Raw genomic sequence first — 17,104 nt, forward strand, 5'->3', positions numbered from 1 at the left:
ATACAAATACAGGCCTATTTTGTTCAGCCTGCTCAGTCAAGAGATAATCCATGTAAATATATCAAAAATACATCTAGCTGAATAAAACTTGATCTGGATGAGAAGCTGCTGCTATAAAAATAACCCAGAAACTTTTTAAGCTAGCATTAATTCATAAACTAAATTTATCCATATTATTTTCTGAACTAATGCTAAATGCATCTTGATCAGATTAGATCAATTAATTTTGTTGAACTGGATAAAACTGAATTGGATTATACATTTAAATCGAGGCACAGATGTGAATGTATTGTAAAGCAACGCCTTAAACATTTCTTGTGCGACACAATTAAATTAATCCAAAGATGTCAAGAAATGATTGAGAACCTCCACAAGTTTGGTTCATTTTACAAATTCTACAAAATAAATAAAATCCTTGGTAGCAAGGAAATTAAACCTTTAAACGGAAAGGATTGAATGGAAGTGATAAAAGATTAAGTACTTAGCGAACAGAAATTATTTTGGTAATCCTAAATAAAACTAAACCTAAAACGAGATGAGTTTTGTCTAATCTTAAATCATGTAGTGAGAAAAAAATTTTTTTTTGCACATTTTGCACATTGCACATTTCTACTGTATGTATTTGAATATGAACGAGGCCTGCTTGCTCTGAGTTCGCTTAATATTATTTTTGAAAACTGGAAGAGCATCAAAATGAACAAAATTGAAAAATCATTAGTTTTAAATGTGATGAGTATTTGCATTAAACAAAAAAAACACCACACAATGACTCCTCTTCACATCTTTATTTTTTCCTCAAACATTTCGTAATTAAACCAGTCCTGATGTGTTTTTTTTTTTTTAATAAACTGTCAGCACTAATGTGATGATTTACAGAGGAAAAAAAACAACTCATGTCTACTGTATAATACCGCACTTGCTGCTACCTTGAGCGAAGTGAAAAACATACAGAAACTGAGCTGACACTTATTTCATATCACAAAATTCACACAATGTAGTAATAACACAGATAAAAGATGTCCATTTATGCTCACGGCGGAGGTGAGGACTGCAATACTGGCTAGATGGACATTAACTGCAAACGTTCACCATCTGACTGGATTATATATCATGACACTGATGTGACGTGTTGAGTGTGTGGAGCAAAAACGTTTTTTGTTCTTTTTTAAGCTTTCCAAACTTGGTGATCACACGACTGATGGCACTTAATAAAAAAATTAAAATTAAACAACTGAAAAGTAATGTTGTTTACAAGTCTTAATGGCGTGGGCACACATGATCACAGTCACGTCTCTGACAGATCCGGCAAAAACAGTCCAGATCGCACACGAAGATGGCAAAGGTAGATACAGGCTACAAAGATAATAATATACAGTTACAATGTTGACATATCAAAGGAAAAATATGGAAAAATTACATGTAAAAAAATATAAAAAATCGACAGGATATAAAGTGAAAACACTGTTACGGATTTCAAGGATTCTCTGCTAGAGAGTTTTAAGGTGTTCCCTTGTTTTTGACAGCATTGGAGTTTCTTCCAATGTTTTGTATGAAAAAACAAAAGTTGTTAAAAAAAACAACAACAAAAAAATCCCATATGCAATCCCAAGCAACCATCATAAAAGAAAAAATATTTTGGTTTACATAACACAGCATCTAATACTGTTTTGCATGTAGTTGCTATAAGTGAACATTTTTTGACTGGATGCTTAGAGTTCATCCACACTGAAAGGTTTTACTCTAAGTCCTGCTGGCATGATGGGAGTTTAAACGAGAAAAAAAAAATCAAAGAAAAGTCTTTTCAGGACTTCAGGCTGTACTTTAAGTTTCCACAGCATCATAACTGGATACAAAATAGATGTTTGTAACAGATAATCCAGTTTACAGTACGCTTTCCTTAACAGCTTAGATCAGCTAATTTAGCGATTTAAATCTCTTCCTTCATTACAGACTCTCAGTCATGTAACCTTCAGGTTCAACCCTGTAGACACGACTTATCCACGCGACGTAAACACAAGTGGATCTAAAGAACCATGAGTAAGTTTGAAACTTCCTGTTGGTTGAAGTATTTAAGACCACAAAACAAAGATATAAGTGCTAGAGTTCAATACGACAGATGCTTCAAGTCTTTCGGTGAGACTTTCAAGGAGAAAAGTGCTTTTCCTTTACATACATGTATGTTTTTTTAAAACGTACCTAAAGTACAAGGAGGCAGGGCCACTGGATGAACTATGAGGCTTCATGAGCTATCGCAAAATGTTGCAGAACATTAAATGAAACAACAGGAAGCTTTTGTTCTCCTACGCTCTGACACGTTGGCGAAGCTGAGTAAGGTGTTTACCGTGAACTCGCCTCGCTGCCTTTTGGTCAGCAGCAAAAGATTAAAATCAGTTTTCCCTTAAGAGAGTCAGTTGTGTTTTAAAACGACTTACTTTCAAACAAAGAGGTGGATTCATTTACATTTTGATCTTCACATCGATTGCCTTGTAGAAAAACAAAAACTAAACATGTGAAATGTCTTCTCATCCATCTGTTGGTGACTTCTTCATTTCAGATATCGGCAGGCGTCAAAATGGTCAGTCATTTGGATTCGCAGGCAATTTATGGGTGTTTTTCTCACTGTGGTGCAGGAACAGGAGCTGACGGGTGGAGTGACTCACCTTGGTGAGGAGCGCTGGGCTCTGTGGGAGGAGCAGGAGGGGAAAAATATAACAGCTGTGACTTCAGGTGGAAAGCATTGTGTTATTTATAAGTTGGACTCATTCTCTTTTTACAAAAGTTATCAAAACAATAATGTTTGTGTTTATTGAGATGGGCATCATTCAGACACCATGCTCAGTCAGTGAGATGTTGACTAGTAGCTTATTATGGTGGGCGGAGCAAATTATAACCATCTTTTTAACCTAAAACTATCCAGCTTATTCAAGATCAACAGCAAAGAAGAAGGTTGATTTAATTCAAGAGATTCCTCTGGTGTTAGGGCCTGCAACCTCGTTGGGTCTTCCACTATGGTTTTTAACAACTTTGGCTAAAAATTACAATAAAGCAGTTAACATTCTTAAATGTAGATATAACACAAAAATGCAGGTTTTTATAATTTAGTTTTCATAATCCAAGTTTTATTACGGCAGAATGATATGACTGAAAAAGATCACTTCATATAAGTGGTTATTGATAATTATTGATCAATTATTTGTTTTAAATATGGAAAATGCTGCCAAACTAGTGACGTGACCTTTCCTGTTTTATCCACAATTTTTCACACCACTCCATTGTGTTTTTTATTTTTAAGCAGTTATGATGCACAGTGGCAAAAACCTTAAACTGCTGCTGCATAAGTTACTCCACAGGCTATTGCTAGGTAACCAAAGAGTGAGTGAGTTAGCCGATGGAATCCAGCTAGCAAATGCCAGAATACCACAGCAAAAACTCTAAGTGTTGTTGTGAATTCCTGCTATAACTGTATTGAGTAACAACAAATGTGATCAATGAGCTCCACCTCTTAACTCACCGTGGTGTACGGGTGTAGTGCTGGAGCTGGAGTGAGGCGCCGGGGGCTGGCCTGAGGGGCAGGGAGATGACGTGTGAGTGCCTGCTGCAGGTTGGGACTCGGGGGCCGGGGCAGAAGAAGCTGGTGGGGCAGGACTGGGGGCCGCCTGTGGAGCTGGTGTGCTGGGAGCTGGCTGACTGGCACTGGGGCCTTGAGGCGGTGCAGCCGAGGCCGCCTGGTTGGAGTGAGGGCCTCCGGCCTGGCTGTGCTGCTGGTGCTGGATCTGCTGGAAGTGCTGCTGACGGGCCCTCATCTCAGCGTACTTCAGCTGCTCCATGTGGAAGGACTGGCGATCAGCCAGCAGCTGCTGCCGCTGGTACTCCAGCTGAAAACACAAACACAACTTAGTGCATGATGCTCAATTCAGATTTTTTTTGTGAAATCATATTTTAAAAAATTTTTTTATTCATCGTCAGTCATATTTTTAAATATAATCAACTTATATAGGATCTCCTGTGTGATTTGCAAACAACCTGAAAGAATCTCGCATCTGCAGTGGAGGACGCGCTAACATCAGGAAAAGAGCATGCTCAGTGTTTGCAGAAGTAAACATGGATGCTAATGGTGGAGCATATTTTGTGATTTTAAGGCTGTTGTCTAACCGGAGCACGAACATTAACCACTTAATCCTCATTACTGTCTGCCGTGGTTGTTGTTTCCACCCTGTTCAGAATGCAGATTAGTGACGTTTGATGAATGTGACCTGGCCTTACAGACACAGGTCACATTTGAAAAGATCAGATCATATTTAGAGCCACAAATTTAAGAGGTTTGGGTTACATTTATAAAAATTTGATCTGTGTTGTTCAGAATTTCACGAAAAAATCAGGTGCAGGTAACGTAAGAGCAAAAAAAATCGTATTTGAATCCCTTCAGGCTGCAGTCTGAACGTAGCGTTAGATTATTTGGTGAAACAATATTTGGACTATAAATAAAACTGTGTGCTGTTTAACAGGACCACATATCCCAGGTTCCCGCACTCACAGCCTCCCGCTCTCTGTCCATGATAGTTTCCAGTTCTTCAAAGTGTCGCAGTTTAATCTCAAGCTTCTTCATCTGGGTCTCCACCAGCAGAGCCACCAACGATTTGATCTTCCTCTCTTCCACTGCAGCTAAATGCTGTGAACACAGAGCAGGGGATCTGTCTTTTTAGGAGGTAAAGAATAAGAAAGAGTGTCTTGAAGAGGCAGGAGTGATAAATTGAGCTTCACCTTGGCTTTGACGGCAGCAGCTGCTAACGCGGAGGCGGCAGCAGTTGCCAGGTTTCCCTCTCCCACATCGCGCTCAACTTTAGCCTTCCTCTCTCCTTCCATCTCTCCTTCTCTTTGTCCCTCCTCTGTCCCCTCCTTAGCATCCTTCTCCTTCTCACCATCACCTGAGAGAAGAGAAGAGAAGCATAACGTCTGAGCTTTAATCGGGCTTTTATGCATCTGACATCTCAGAGATAAAACCTTGCGTACCCATCTCAGGCTCTGTTTTATCTGCCTCTCTCTCGCCTTCAGCTTCTCTTCCTCTTTCTTCTTCTTTCTTCCCATTCTCCACCTGCTTCTCTTCCTCCTCCATCGCTCCATCTTTGCTCTCCTATGTGAAAGAAAAACAGTAGGTTCAGCTGTTTTTTTTTTAAAATAATCGATTATTCTATAGATTATTTTGATTAATCAAATAAATTAGAGATTTTTCATGTAACCACTTAAGCCTTTTAGATACAATGTTATAAATACATTGACAGATGTAAATAAAAGGCAATTCAACTCATTTATTAAATAAGAAAATTAACATTTTATTGGCTAAAATGCAACAATAAAGCATTCCTTTAGTGAACTCTTGATCATTTGGATCTGCAGCTAAAACATACGTGACGAGCTCAGCCCTTTCTGGATTAATCAAAGAATAATTGAATAGAAAAAGTGCTTAACGGGAGATTTTTTTTTTTTCAGAATTTGAACCAAGTCAAGCTAAAACAATGCCACTTGAGAAAACATATTTACAGATAAAGACTTTTTTCCTTTATTTTAAATGCAAAGCAGTTCTGACCGTGTTGTTCTGTTAGGAAATTGCCTTTTTTGAGTTTGCAGACTCCAGTTGACGATTAATCAACATTTCAATCATTGATTTGTCACGATTAATCGTTTCAGACCTACAGTGAAGTTAGCTGCACTACGGCTCACAAGAAAATGATCAAAATAACACAATTAGATTTTATTTGCAATCTTTCAAATGAGCAAGCACGATACCTTAGCATCTCTTTTCTCCTCACTCGAATGACTGTCACTCTTGCTTTCATCGCTGCTTTCATCTGAAGAGAAGTATAAGAATTGTTTATTCATCGTTGCAATCGTTGCAGCTGTTTTTGTTCCAGCTTCTTGTGTTTTCTTCCTACCGGGCCTGTCTCCCTCCTCCAGGCCGGTCCCTGCGATGCCACTTCCCTCCAGGCCATACAGGGGATCCTGTCGGCCGCTCACTCTCGCCGCTTCCTCCACCCGCCGTACGTGAGCCTCGACAAGCGCTGCAGGAACCTCCTCTTTCATCCGGGAGAACTCCTCTAATATGGAGAGACACATTGTTCTTGTCAAGACTTCAGGTTGTTTACTTTAAATAAAACAGGTGGCACATTGTGCTTTAGTTAAAGGTGAGCTTGAAAAGGCTAGGATAGGTGTATGGGCTTCACAAAGCATGTTCATCACATTATTTGCATAAAATCATTCATTTAAATCCAAAGAAGCGGCTGCTGACCACGCACCCCCATCTCAACGTTTGCATTCGCACTTGAAACAGCAAACAGATGCACAATTATACATCCATGAAAAGCAGAAGTTGAGCCTCCTGGAAAACCAGCAAGAATGCAGCAAGGGGTTTATGAATGGTAAGGCAACAACAAAACGCTTTTTTTTCCCCATCAGCCATTGTACGGCGCATACAGCAGTAAAACCAGGTGACCAAATGACCTGAAGCTCAGCGTGGGTTGCTAGGTGACAGGCTGGGCTTGGCTGAGGTTGCTAGGTAAAGGTGCAGTGACCATAGATTGTGACTCAACAATTGGGAGGTTTTTGAAATGACTTGTTTTCCAGACACCAAAAAAACATTAACTTATGGCCAGAAAATGGCTGGGTGTTTTTTTTAAGCGCCTGGGCTGTTCTTATTCTTAGAAGCAGCTGAGACTCCAATGGAAGTAAAAAAACAAAGTGAATTTTGCCTAATGGGTCCCCTTTCAGTGTCATTATTGATAAATGTTTAAATCTCTGGATTAAGAAATGCACTAAAACCTTACGTCCATATTTACAATGATGGTGAAAAAGAACACAACAAAACATCACGCTTTGCTCATAACTGGATATCTGTTCATCATGAAATTTTCAAAAGAAGCTGCTTCTCACCGAGAGCGGATTTGGCCGCAGCTGAGGCCACGCGTGGGTCAACTACAGAAGCCAGGAAGGCCACGGTGCTCATGACGGGGTTTCCTGCTTGGCTGAACGGAACGGGCTGGTAGGCCAGGGGGCCCAGAGTAGACGAGCTTTCCTCCAAGTACGGGTCTTCGATCGGCAACCGCAGGAAGTGCAGGATGCACTCGTCTTGTGTACGGCTGCCCACGTGTTCAGAGACCTTGTTCCAGTCGTCCTTATACATCTCCAGCCCCTAAGAGACGCGGGATAGCCATTCAGCCATTGCTGTATCCACAGAGGAATTGTGCCTAATAGTGTCAGCAAATTGCAAATACCTCAAGTAGTAGTAGTGTTTCCTGCTCTGTCCACTCCCTCATAGAGCTCGCTCCACTCTTGCTCTGCACTCAAAAATATCACCACAAATTTATTTGCGTGCCAGACATACAATAAGGGTTACAGTAAGAGTTGTGCATGAGTTGTGAAGCTAAAACTGTGCTACTTGAGGAATTTTAGGTAGGACATATTTACAAGCTGCAGTTTTTCTTCTTAAATGCAAATGTTATCTCAAAAATGGCCTTTTTTGAGTCTGTATACTCCAGTTAATGATTAGTTGATTGCTAAATTAGTTGATGATTGTTTCAATAATCACTTCAGCCCTCGTTATAAGCAACCACTCTTGTGTTCACCTTAGCAGATCCAGTCTTCTTGCTGTACATGTCGGTCCGCAGCCCAAAGTTTTGCAGATCTGTGGGCTTCTCCTTCACCTTGTCTGGGAATGATATCATCGGCTGGGTGGCGGGGGTCTGAGGAGGTTGCAGTGAAAGAGCAAGAATATAAAATAACATCCAGCAATCTCCGTTTGCATGTTTACATGTGAGTATTTAGAAACCTGGGATGTTTTGGGCTGCAGGGGCACCAGACTTGAAGGAGTGTCCGCCAGGACGTGGAAGTGAGAGGTCGGCGGGGGTCCCATTGGCGTGGGCCGACTCTCTGAGTCCACCTGATAGTTGATCAGTCCCCACTGCTCCAGAAAAGCATGAACTCTGCAGAACAGGAGACACGTGGCGTTTCCTCCACTGCTGGAAAGTTTAGATTAACGGCCGAAGGACGGATAAAGATCAACCCCCACTCTACCTCATGATGGCACACACGTCTCCTGCCAGGTTTCTGCGGCAGGCGGTGGAGGTCAGGTACTCCTGAGGGTTCAGTCGATAGGTGTCAATCATGAAGTTCCTGTATGCTAGATAACTAGAGGGATAAAAGGAGACAACTGAGACATGCTACTGCATTAAAACAGCCACAGTAGCTTCCAAACGCCTGACTAGTCACTCTGTGTTGTGCACCAATCAAATGCTTACATCTCGGGGGTTTTAGATTTGTTCTTCCCGTTGAAAAACTCGGGCAGGGCTCGCCGCTCGATGGCGTGAACACTGCAAGAGAAATCAGAGCAGAGTCAATGTGATGTTCTCAGCCATAGCCAGATATGATTTCTACTTTAATCTTTGCTGAATCAGTAGGAACAGCAAACAAACATTCATTCGATATGCGAGACCACAAACAAATCAATGATTTTCTGAAAGTTGTGAACAAAACCCGATGAAGATCCTACAAACAGCAGCTTTCAGTCAACAAGACTTTCTGTATCCAAGAAAAATACAACACTGAATAGCAGCATTTAATCAACTTCTATTATTTTTATCTGATCCTCTTCATTAATCATCTGTGCCATCAAAAGGCAATATCACTTTTTTCAAGGTCTGCAGAGGCATAAATGAGTTATTGAAACATTATGATAAATCCACTGGGAATGAATTAAGGAAAGAATGTTTTATCTCTCACTCTTTGCATGGCTGCAATGCTGTAAAATATTCAGAAATAAAGCGTCAAACCACTGTAATTCCTTAAACTCACGTTACAATCGCGTTTTGGAGACGTTTCAAATGAAGTCACTGCGTAAATGCTGTTACCTGTTGTAGTCGAACCAGGCGGCGTAGCTGGGGATGATGATGTGGTGAGTTTGCTCCGTCACGTTGTCCTCATGAAGGTCGGAGCTCTTCACCGGTTCGCCCTTCACACTGGGGCTGCCCTCCTCCTCTTCCTGTTAAAAACACACATTTCCTTAAACAGTCATGTAAACAAATTAAGAAACAAAAATTAAACAAAAATATTTCAGTTTGGTTAAAATTAAATTACTACACCTCAACACATTTCAGCATATTTTCTTTTAAATTAAACCTGTTAGATTAACGATACCTTTCCTGTTGTCTCCATCGACTCGTCTTCTTGTTCGTCTGTTGAAATCACATGTAAAAAGACGAAGGGCAAACTTTTAATAAATACCTTCAGCAGCACAAAGCTCTGCAAACACCTCTACAGTAATATTTAAAAAGTCATGTTTGCTCTGACATATTTTTCAAAGCTGCAGCAGGTAACTTCTATAAAAATGTGTTTTCTACATTTTTTTTTTAAACTGTCGAGACGGATAAAAAAAAAAATCGGCTCTGATTGGTTGTTTCTGGCCAGGAGCGTTACGTTTCTGCAGATTGGAGGGAGAAGCCAAAAAAGGTGTGATTGTTTTATTTATTTATTTTTTCACAGATTGTGTGTCTCATAATGTACTGGCTAAACATACTGACAGTTTTAACACAATATGTAAAGACATATTGCTCTGTAAAAAGTTACCTACTGCAGATTTACAGATAAATAGTGTATATATGTTTTATCATCCATACCCATGTCAGTGCCTCCCTTTACTGGGGTCGATTCAGAGTCCTTCTTGGTGTTGTCTGCAGGCAGACAGCAAGAAATTAATCCACTGAAATGTTTGACAGTATAAAAAAGCTTACATAGTAGTTTTCCAACAATCTATTAAAATTTTAATGAATATATCAATATACTTGTCTTTGCTGTGTTTCCCTCTTCAGATGCAGGAGCAGGTGAGGCTTCATCCAGATCCTTGGACAGCTCCTCCTGCTCCTCCTCCCTCTGCCCTCGTTTAGACTTGGTGTACGGGGTCGTCGGCCTGGCAACACACACGAAAACACCTGTTCACCACCCAGTGTATCCCCACAGTGCGTGTAAGTGACTGAAAAGGGTTTTTTTTTGTGATAAATGTTGACTTTCTGAGCCATTTTCTGAAAGGTTTTACAGATTCTTACTCATAAATTTGGTTCAGAAGATGTCAGCAGTGGCAGAGCTTAAAAAAATTACTCTTTGGTGTGAATCTGGAAAAATAAAATAAAATCTCTAGAGTGCATAAACACAGGATGTTTCGGCAAAGTCAATTACTTTATAAAACCAGCAGGGCTTCCTGATATATATAAACATTTTTACAACCAGTAAAAGATTTTGACTGCGTTTTATAATAAATGGAGTCCAACCTGAATGCTTGAAACAATAGGTCTTGTTGTATTGGTTTGACGTGACTGAATATTTCTGGATATGAACCACGTCTGTTTGTTTTATGAATAATTATAAGTAAAGTGAAATGAAACTGAATTGGACAGGCAGACAGAAGGATGGATGCGACTTGTTGGTTTGTTTGTTAAACGAATCGAACAAACCTGAGCTCTTACCCTTTTTTGGTGTTCTTTTTCTTGCTCTCTTGAGGCGGAGGGGTTGGTGAAGGTGACGGCGATCGCTTTCTTTTCTTGGCACTGCCGGGTTTCTTGTCCCTTCGCTCATCTGGTGTCGTCACCTCATCAGTCAACGTCTTGGCAGAGATCCTCTTCCTCTTTGGACAGCCGTCTCCCACCTCATAGTCTTCCTCGTTCATCCACTCGTTGTACTGGTCGAGGTCTAAAATCCACTTTGCGTGAACCTGTCAATGGCAATATTCAAACATTTTCAGTAAGCAGATAACAAACAAGAGGGAAATACTTCTGCTTATTGTTTCAGACACAGAGTGACTTGCACCCATTTTACTTTTTTAATATTTTGTGCAGCTAGAGGCATAAATTTACTTTATTGAAATATCATCTGAGTGAGCAACATTAAGTAGAGTGTAACTGTCAAGCAGAAGGAATGGAAAAGATGGATTTCATTCATTTATTTTTTTAAAACAAATAAACGTTTTAAGAGTGTGGCCTGCATTTTTTTGTTCACACAACCTGTACTGCGAAACCCTTAAATAATATGCAGTGCAGCCTACTCAAAATCCCTTATACTTATTACTTATTTGTATCTGTTGCCCAAAGCAAGGACAATTTGACCAAAATCCCCCTGGTCAGCTAATAACATTCAAGTGAAGGTAATTTAATCTCAGTGTAAATCCAGCTACATTAGAGAACATCAGTGAACAAACAGCATCATGAAGACCACAGCAGGTCAGGGAGGAGAAGCTTAAGGCAGAGTTAGTTTATAAAATATTATACAAAGTTTCACAGCACTGATTATTCATATGAAAAGGGAAGATTTTTGGCACCAATTCAAACCAAAACTGTTATCCATGCTGTTATCCATGATCCTGAACAAACCGTGTCTCTGATCTGGAGACATGTTGGTGGCAGCATCATGCTATGGGATTGGTTTTCTTTTTTTTTTTTTTAGCAGGGATAGAGGAGCTGGTCAGAATTAGACAGAGCTAAATACATACAGCAAAAACCTATTAGAGGCTACAATAAGCTTGAAAGTTGACCAGAGGTTCCTGTGCCAGCAACCAGAACCACAACGAACCGGTTCAGTTTAAAGCAGTTCAAATGTTAGAACGGCACAGTTAATGTCCAGATCTGTATAAGATTTCAAAATTAAAATTCAGAGATTCTTTCCTCACTTGAACTGAGGCAGATCTGCAAAGAACGGGTCTCTAAATGTGCAGAGACCTGCAGCTGAAACAGGTTGCAGCTGGGTGGTTTTAAAAAAAGTGCTGACGCAGGATGGTAGAATAAAAAGACATTTTTCTGAGTTTTAGGTGTAAAAAAAGGGGAAAACCATGAATCGTGTTCCTGCCACATAATTGCATGCTACTTCATGTGGCTCTATTACGCAGAATCCCAGTGAAACACAATAACGTTAGTGGCAAAACGTAAAACCCTCCAAGCACTTTTACAAAAGTTTTCATTCCTAATTTAAGATGAAGAACTTTTTTAAAAGGTCGTTAAAATGAACAGCAATAAATCAGGACGAAGCAAATGACCTTTCTGGGCTTTTCTGGGCTGGGAGGATCCTCCACCGCAGCCTCGATCTCACTGGCCGGGATCCAGGTGTCATAGCTGAACGACGAGAGGAGCAAAGTCGGGCCAAGGGAACAAATAACATGGTCAGGCCTGCGAGAGACGACTGCAACAGCAACGACGTGTCAGCTTAATGTTTAGGAGCAAACACAGGAGGCGGGTTGGGAACTTAAAGACGTTCCGCAGTTGTGTCACAAAAATTACAGAAACTTTGTTGCTCTAACTTCTAGTGACCATTTTAAAAGCAAGAGTCTATTCACTTGTTTGTAATCAATAAGCTCGACAGTGTCACTAAAAATAAATTACAATTGTTTATAATCAACAGAAAAATACAAATGAGGCTATTTTTTTTTTTTTTTTTTTTTTTTACACTATGATCCAGACACATGAATCCAGAACAAACCTGTCTGGAAAATATCCCCAGTGGAGCAGAACCTGCTTGTCTCTCTTCATCACAGGACGCACCCACTCCTCTGCACAGAGAAGATCAATTCACGTCGTAGCAGAACCTGTGCACGTCGAAGAAGATTTGACAAATACACACCACACCTATCAAGACCTCACCTTCCTCCAGACTGGAAGGAATAGGCACCACAATGTGGGAGCTGGAGGTTTTGTCCTCAGTCACGGAGCCCTGAAAAGACGACACAAAGAGGAGCCGACGCTAATTCAGAGAGGGCGGCGCAAGAAAAGCTGGGCTGACGTGAAAAAGCACGACAAATGCTTTACTACACTGATAAAAAAAATGGTTACATTGAAAATTTGTTTACAAACAAAAAGCCCACCTGGTGTCTTTTGATGATGTCTTTCAGTTTTCCGAGCAGCTTTGGTTCTATGTCAGAGCTCAGGTAGATGACGGGTCGAGTCAGACAGTTGTTCTGCAGCGAATTATGACACAAAACTTAAATTCACAAACATTTACATATAAACAATTAGTGGTTCCTCCTTTTATTAGTAATGTTTTCCTCTGAGTGATCTTGAGTTTTAGAATATTAAAGCAGACTTGCTGTAATTTGTTTCCTTATTTCCATCGTTGAAGCTCAGCAGAGCCATCCTCAGTGTGTCAAATGTGATAAAGAATGTAGAGACATTTAACTTTCCTAAATAATGTTTTTTAATTCTTACGTGTATCTGTTGCCCAAAGCGAGGAAAATTTGACCAAAATACGATAATTAAAAAAATTGAATCTCTTTTTATATTGGACGAAATTAGATTAAAAATAAAACCATTGACTAATGCACATTGCATGTCCAAGAAATTAGTTTTATCAGTAAAGATTAGTACCTGCACTAAGGACTTCTCTATGGTCATGAACATCTCCACATTTCGGTCCATCCTCGACGGATTCTGGAAGTCAAACCTGCGCCTACCAGGAAATTAGACTGGAGTTACACACGAAACAGCAAGAAAGGCAAAATCCAACTCAGCTGTGAAACTTTAAACAAAAATAAACAACAACAATAATAATAATAATAATAATAATAATAATAATAATAATAATAAAGTCAGGTGGAAAGAAAGTCTTACCATCCTTGGTCACTCTTGAACTTGTAGGCAGCAGCCAGAATGTGGCACAGAGCCCCGCCTGACTTGAAGTCTAGGAAACATTTCATCTGAACGCAGAAAACACAAAAGTTTGAGTGCGAATCAATGCCCTGAAGAGTGTTTGTTCAGAGATCTCAGCAGGGAGAGAAAATGAACCCACCGGCAGCTTTGTGAGGGGAGGATTGCTGACATGTCTGCCGAAAACCTCCTCCTGGAACTGGAGCAGCTGGACCACCAGGCTGGACAGAGATTTGTTAGTGGGAGGCTCAGCCTGGATGTACTGAAGAGGAGAAAGAGAGGAAATGTCTCAATAGTGTGCAACTGCTTAAAAGATTGTCATGTTTTGTTCTTAAAACAACTTAATATTTTAGGGCAGCCCTTGTTTGTATGCGTTATATCAGCAAATCTATGATCAGGTTATGATTGTGTAACTGCTTGTTCCATCTCCTCTGAAGCGTCATTAATAATCTATTTGTTATCTACAATCTACAATAATCTATTTGTTATCTATAATCTATAATAATCTATTTGTTAGGGACACAAACAGAGCACAAATGTTGACCGTTTGGTCCCACAAAACCAACTTTAATTTATCTGATGATACTGTTTTTTTTTTTCAATTAATCAAAAGTTTGTTTATTTTTTCAACAATCTACAGTATATACTGATAGGTATTAACTAATTGTATACATGGGCACCTACTTTTCCAGCCTGAGCTAAGTCTGATCTTCATCAAGTAATTGGGGAAAATAAAAATTCCTGAACATTTCATGCTTTTCTTTAGTTAGTATAGTTTTTATTTTTTCTTTTACTTATAGTAGAAACAAACAGCACTTTGAATGTGGACTTCATATTTTTACTGCACTTGCAACAAGGATTATTTTGTTGAATGACAGCAAAGGTTTTCTATATTTATTCTAGTATTAAAAATAATATTGAGATTCTGGATCAAAGTTGTATTTTATCTAACTTGAATCCCCTAACCTGTGTGTCGCAGGGGCCTATAATATAATATGAACATAAAAATACAAAGAGGGAGGTATATTTATGCACTCTGTTTATATACAAAGCATGTCTATCAAAGAAAGACACTAACCTGATAAAGAATGTTTAAAGTTCTTTGTTTGCCTTTTGGTTTCAAACTATGTTTCTTTTATCTTTTCTATAAAAACAGTAATGCACTTTTTATAACAATTTAATGATTTCCTATATTATAAAACCTTTGTAAGTAAAATAATAATTGTTATTTAATAAAAATAATAATAATTTTCCTAGGGTAAACCAAGCCAATTTTTTCATGTAGCTTCTATGGCTCTACACATATTCTGTTTAAGTGGATCTCATGGTTGTAAATGTTTTTCATTGATATATTTTTTATTTCTGCTACAGCTTTGCTCATTTTTGTGTACACTGAATTATAGAAATCACGCCAGGAGTCCAGGTTTTAAATGCTATAACAATCCTAATGGATTGTTATCCATTAGGATAACAGGATGAAGTAATTTGAAAAGTACCTAATTCTTTTACAGAATAAAACTGTTTGAGTTGAGATACAGCACCAACGTGTCTGGATTATCAAATTGAGACAACCTATCTAGTTTTACAGTGTAGAAGTTCCAGCGCTTTTACGTTCATCAGTGAAAACGTTACACCGGGATGTGATTGGATATCTGGTGAGAGAAAAATAAATAAATAATAAAATAAAAAATAAAAAAATCACCGCTTTAATACTATTTCAGTTTCATTTCGTCCAAAGCAGAAAGCTGCTCTCTGTAATCAAGCCCAGTTCAGGACTTCAGTCACAGAGGCGCGCCACAGAGCCAACATCTGGATCCGAGCTGCTTTAACCGTTAGCCGATTAGCTGGCTAGCTTGCCGTCTGCCTGGCTAAAGACACCTTTATCTTTATAAATTCTTCCCTCTCGGGTCAGATTTTGTGATGGCTTTCATTCGTTTAGCTACCCAAACGCACACAGACACCACAGTTTGCGGTTGCATCTGCTGCATCTGTTGGCTCAGCATCCTTTTGTGAATCAAACAGCTGGATGCTCATCCGCAGCAGCAGCACCCTCCCTCCTCTCTTTGTCACTGCCTCTGCTCTACGTTTAAGGGTGACAGAAAAAAGAAAGCCCCGTGTGCATGCTTATAAAACGTGCGCTCAGTACCTTTTTATAATTCTTTCCCAGCCAGACGCGGACATTATCAAACTGGGAAACGGTGTCAGACGCTTCAAAATATTTTACATTCGGGCCGCCGTCTTTCTTCCGCACCGCCATCTTTGCCTGCAGACAACCAGTCGACGTTGCCTGCCACCCAGCGGACAGAACCGGCTACTGCATCTGGTGGATGACACAGAGGTTGTGATGACAGGGAGAGATCGGCAGGGGGCAGCGTTGTGCAGATAATATTTTTAATTGCGCGTCTTGGGGGCAAATTACAGTTTTCCAGAACACGGTTAGTATGCTGATAATATTCGGGTCTTTTACAAAATTAATAAGAAAGGTTAAAGCTAATTGTATGTCTAGAACTGAAATAAGCAACAGTGTTTAAGAACATTTTCAGCATTGTAACTGCATCGGTCAGCTGGGAATTGACATTTTAAATTGTCATAATACTTTAAAAGCAAACAAATTGTGAAGAATAAAATGTCATGCTGGAACCATAAGTACAATAGTTTAAACAATTATATAAACATATGTTTTATTACACTAGTGGAACTACAACTAACTGTTTTTGAATAAATTTTCACATAATTACATGAGCCATGGCTGCAGTTAGGAAGAATTAGAGGAATTTGTGAAAATCCTCTAGAATAGATTCACATAATTATCTATAAAATGACATTTCAAGAGGTTTTTTTTTTTTTGTCTGTTTGTTTGTTTTCTTTTGTTTTTCCCTCTGGGGCACATTTTGTTATTTGGATTTTTTCTTCAGAAGTCATTAAGAAATAAAAAAAAAATTGTTAATTCTGATGGTTTCTTCTATTTTCCCAACAAAAATTAAGCAAGTTGTCTCACTACAGCCTGGTAATAAAGCCTGTGAAAGTGAACAATTAGAAGAAATAAAGAAAAGCAATTATTCTGATACGAAGGTAGTAAGTTTATTATACACTATTTAAGATAATACTTTCTATCTTTACCCTTTGAGTATTTTTTGAGTGAGACGGTGAGATAGAGAAATAGTTTAAAAAAAATTCCATAGTTCTTAATAGTTGTAAATATGTATATATGTATATATAAATTGCTCAAAACCATCACTGCTAATAATAATAATAATAATAATAATAATAATAATAATAATAATAATAATAATAATAATAATAATAATGACCGACACATTAAAGAAAGTTCCTTAAAAATTTAATGAATAAGACTCACCTCGAGATGAAAAAAAAAAAACATGGGAAGATGTCCCGATATTTACATGAGACTAATACATTTAAAAGCTTTATGTTCAGCT

At 39.0% G+C, this 17,104-nt stretch overlaps 1 protein-coding gene across 2 annotated transcripts; it reads right to left on the reverse strand.

Moving 5' to 3' along the window:
- Positions 1 to 770: 770 nt before the first annotated feature.
- Positions 771 to 15,965, reverse strand: smarcc2 (SWI/SNF related BAF chromatin remodeling complex subunit C2). 2 transcript variants are annotated; one of them, XM_081607230.1, is made up of 26 exons: positions 15,811 to 15,965; positions 13,807 to 13,926; positions 13,629 to 13,714; positions 13,386 to 13,461; positions 12,887 to 12,979; positions 12,666 to 12,735; positions 12,505 to 12,574; positions 12,065 to 12,140; positions 10,506 to 10,750; positions 9,828 to 9,952; positions 9,663 to 9,716; positions 9,184 to 9,221; positions 8,898 to 9,028; positions 8,289 to 8,360; positions 8,065 to 8,178; positions 7,820 to 7,973; positions 7,617 to 7,733; positions 7,266 to 7,328; positions 6,925 to 7,183; positions 5,931 to 6,092; positions 5,785 to 5,846; positions 5,011 to 5,131; positions 4,762 to 4,925; positions 4,535 to 4,669; positions 3,512 to 3,875; positions 771 to 2,681 (listed from the first exon to the last, which is right to left on the reverse strand). In XM_081607230.1, the coding sequence occupies exons 1-26, from the start codon at positions 15,919 to 15,921 to the stop codon at positions 2,617 to 2,619; spliced, it is 3,147 nt and encodes a 1,048-aa protein (XP_081463356.1). In that variant the 5' UTR covers positions 15,922 to 15,965; the 3' UTR covers positions 771 to 2,616. The 2 variants fall into 2 exon arrangements, with proteins under 2 accessions (XP_081463356.1, XP_081463355.1); XM_081607229.1 differs by having other exon boundaries at positions 13,386 to 13,467.
- Between the last annotated feature and the right edge of the window lie 1,139 nt (positions 15,966 to 17,104).

This window comes from Poecilia reticulata, chromosome 5, assembly GCF_904066995.2.
Source record: "Poecilia reticulata chromosome 5, P_reticulata-male-v2, whole genome shotgun sequence".
NCBI classification, from domain to species: domain Eukaryota; kingdom Metazoa; phylum Chordata; class Actinopteri; order Cyprinodontiformes; family Poeciliidae; genus Poecilia; species Poecilia reticulata.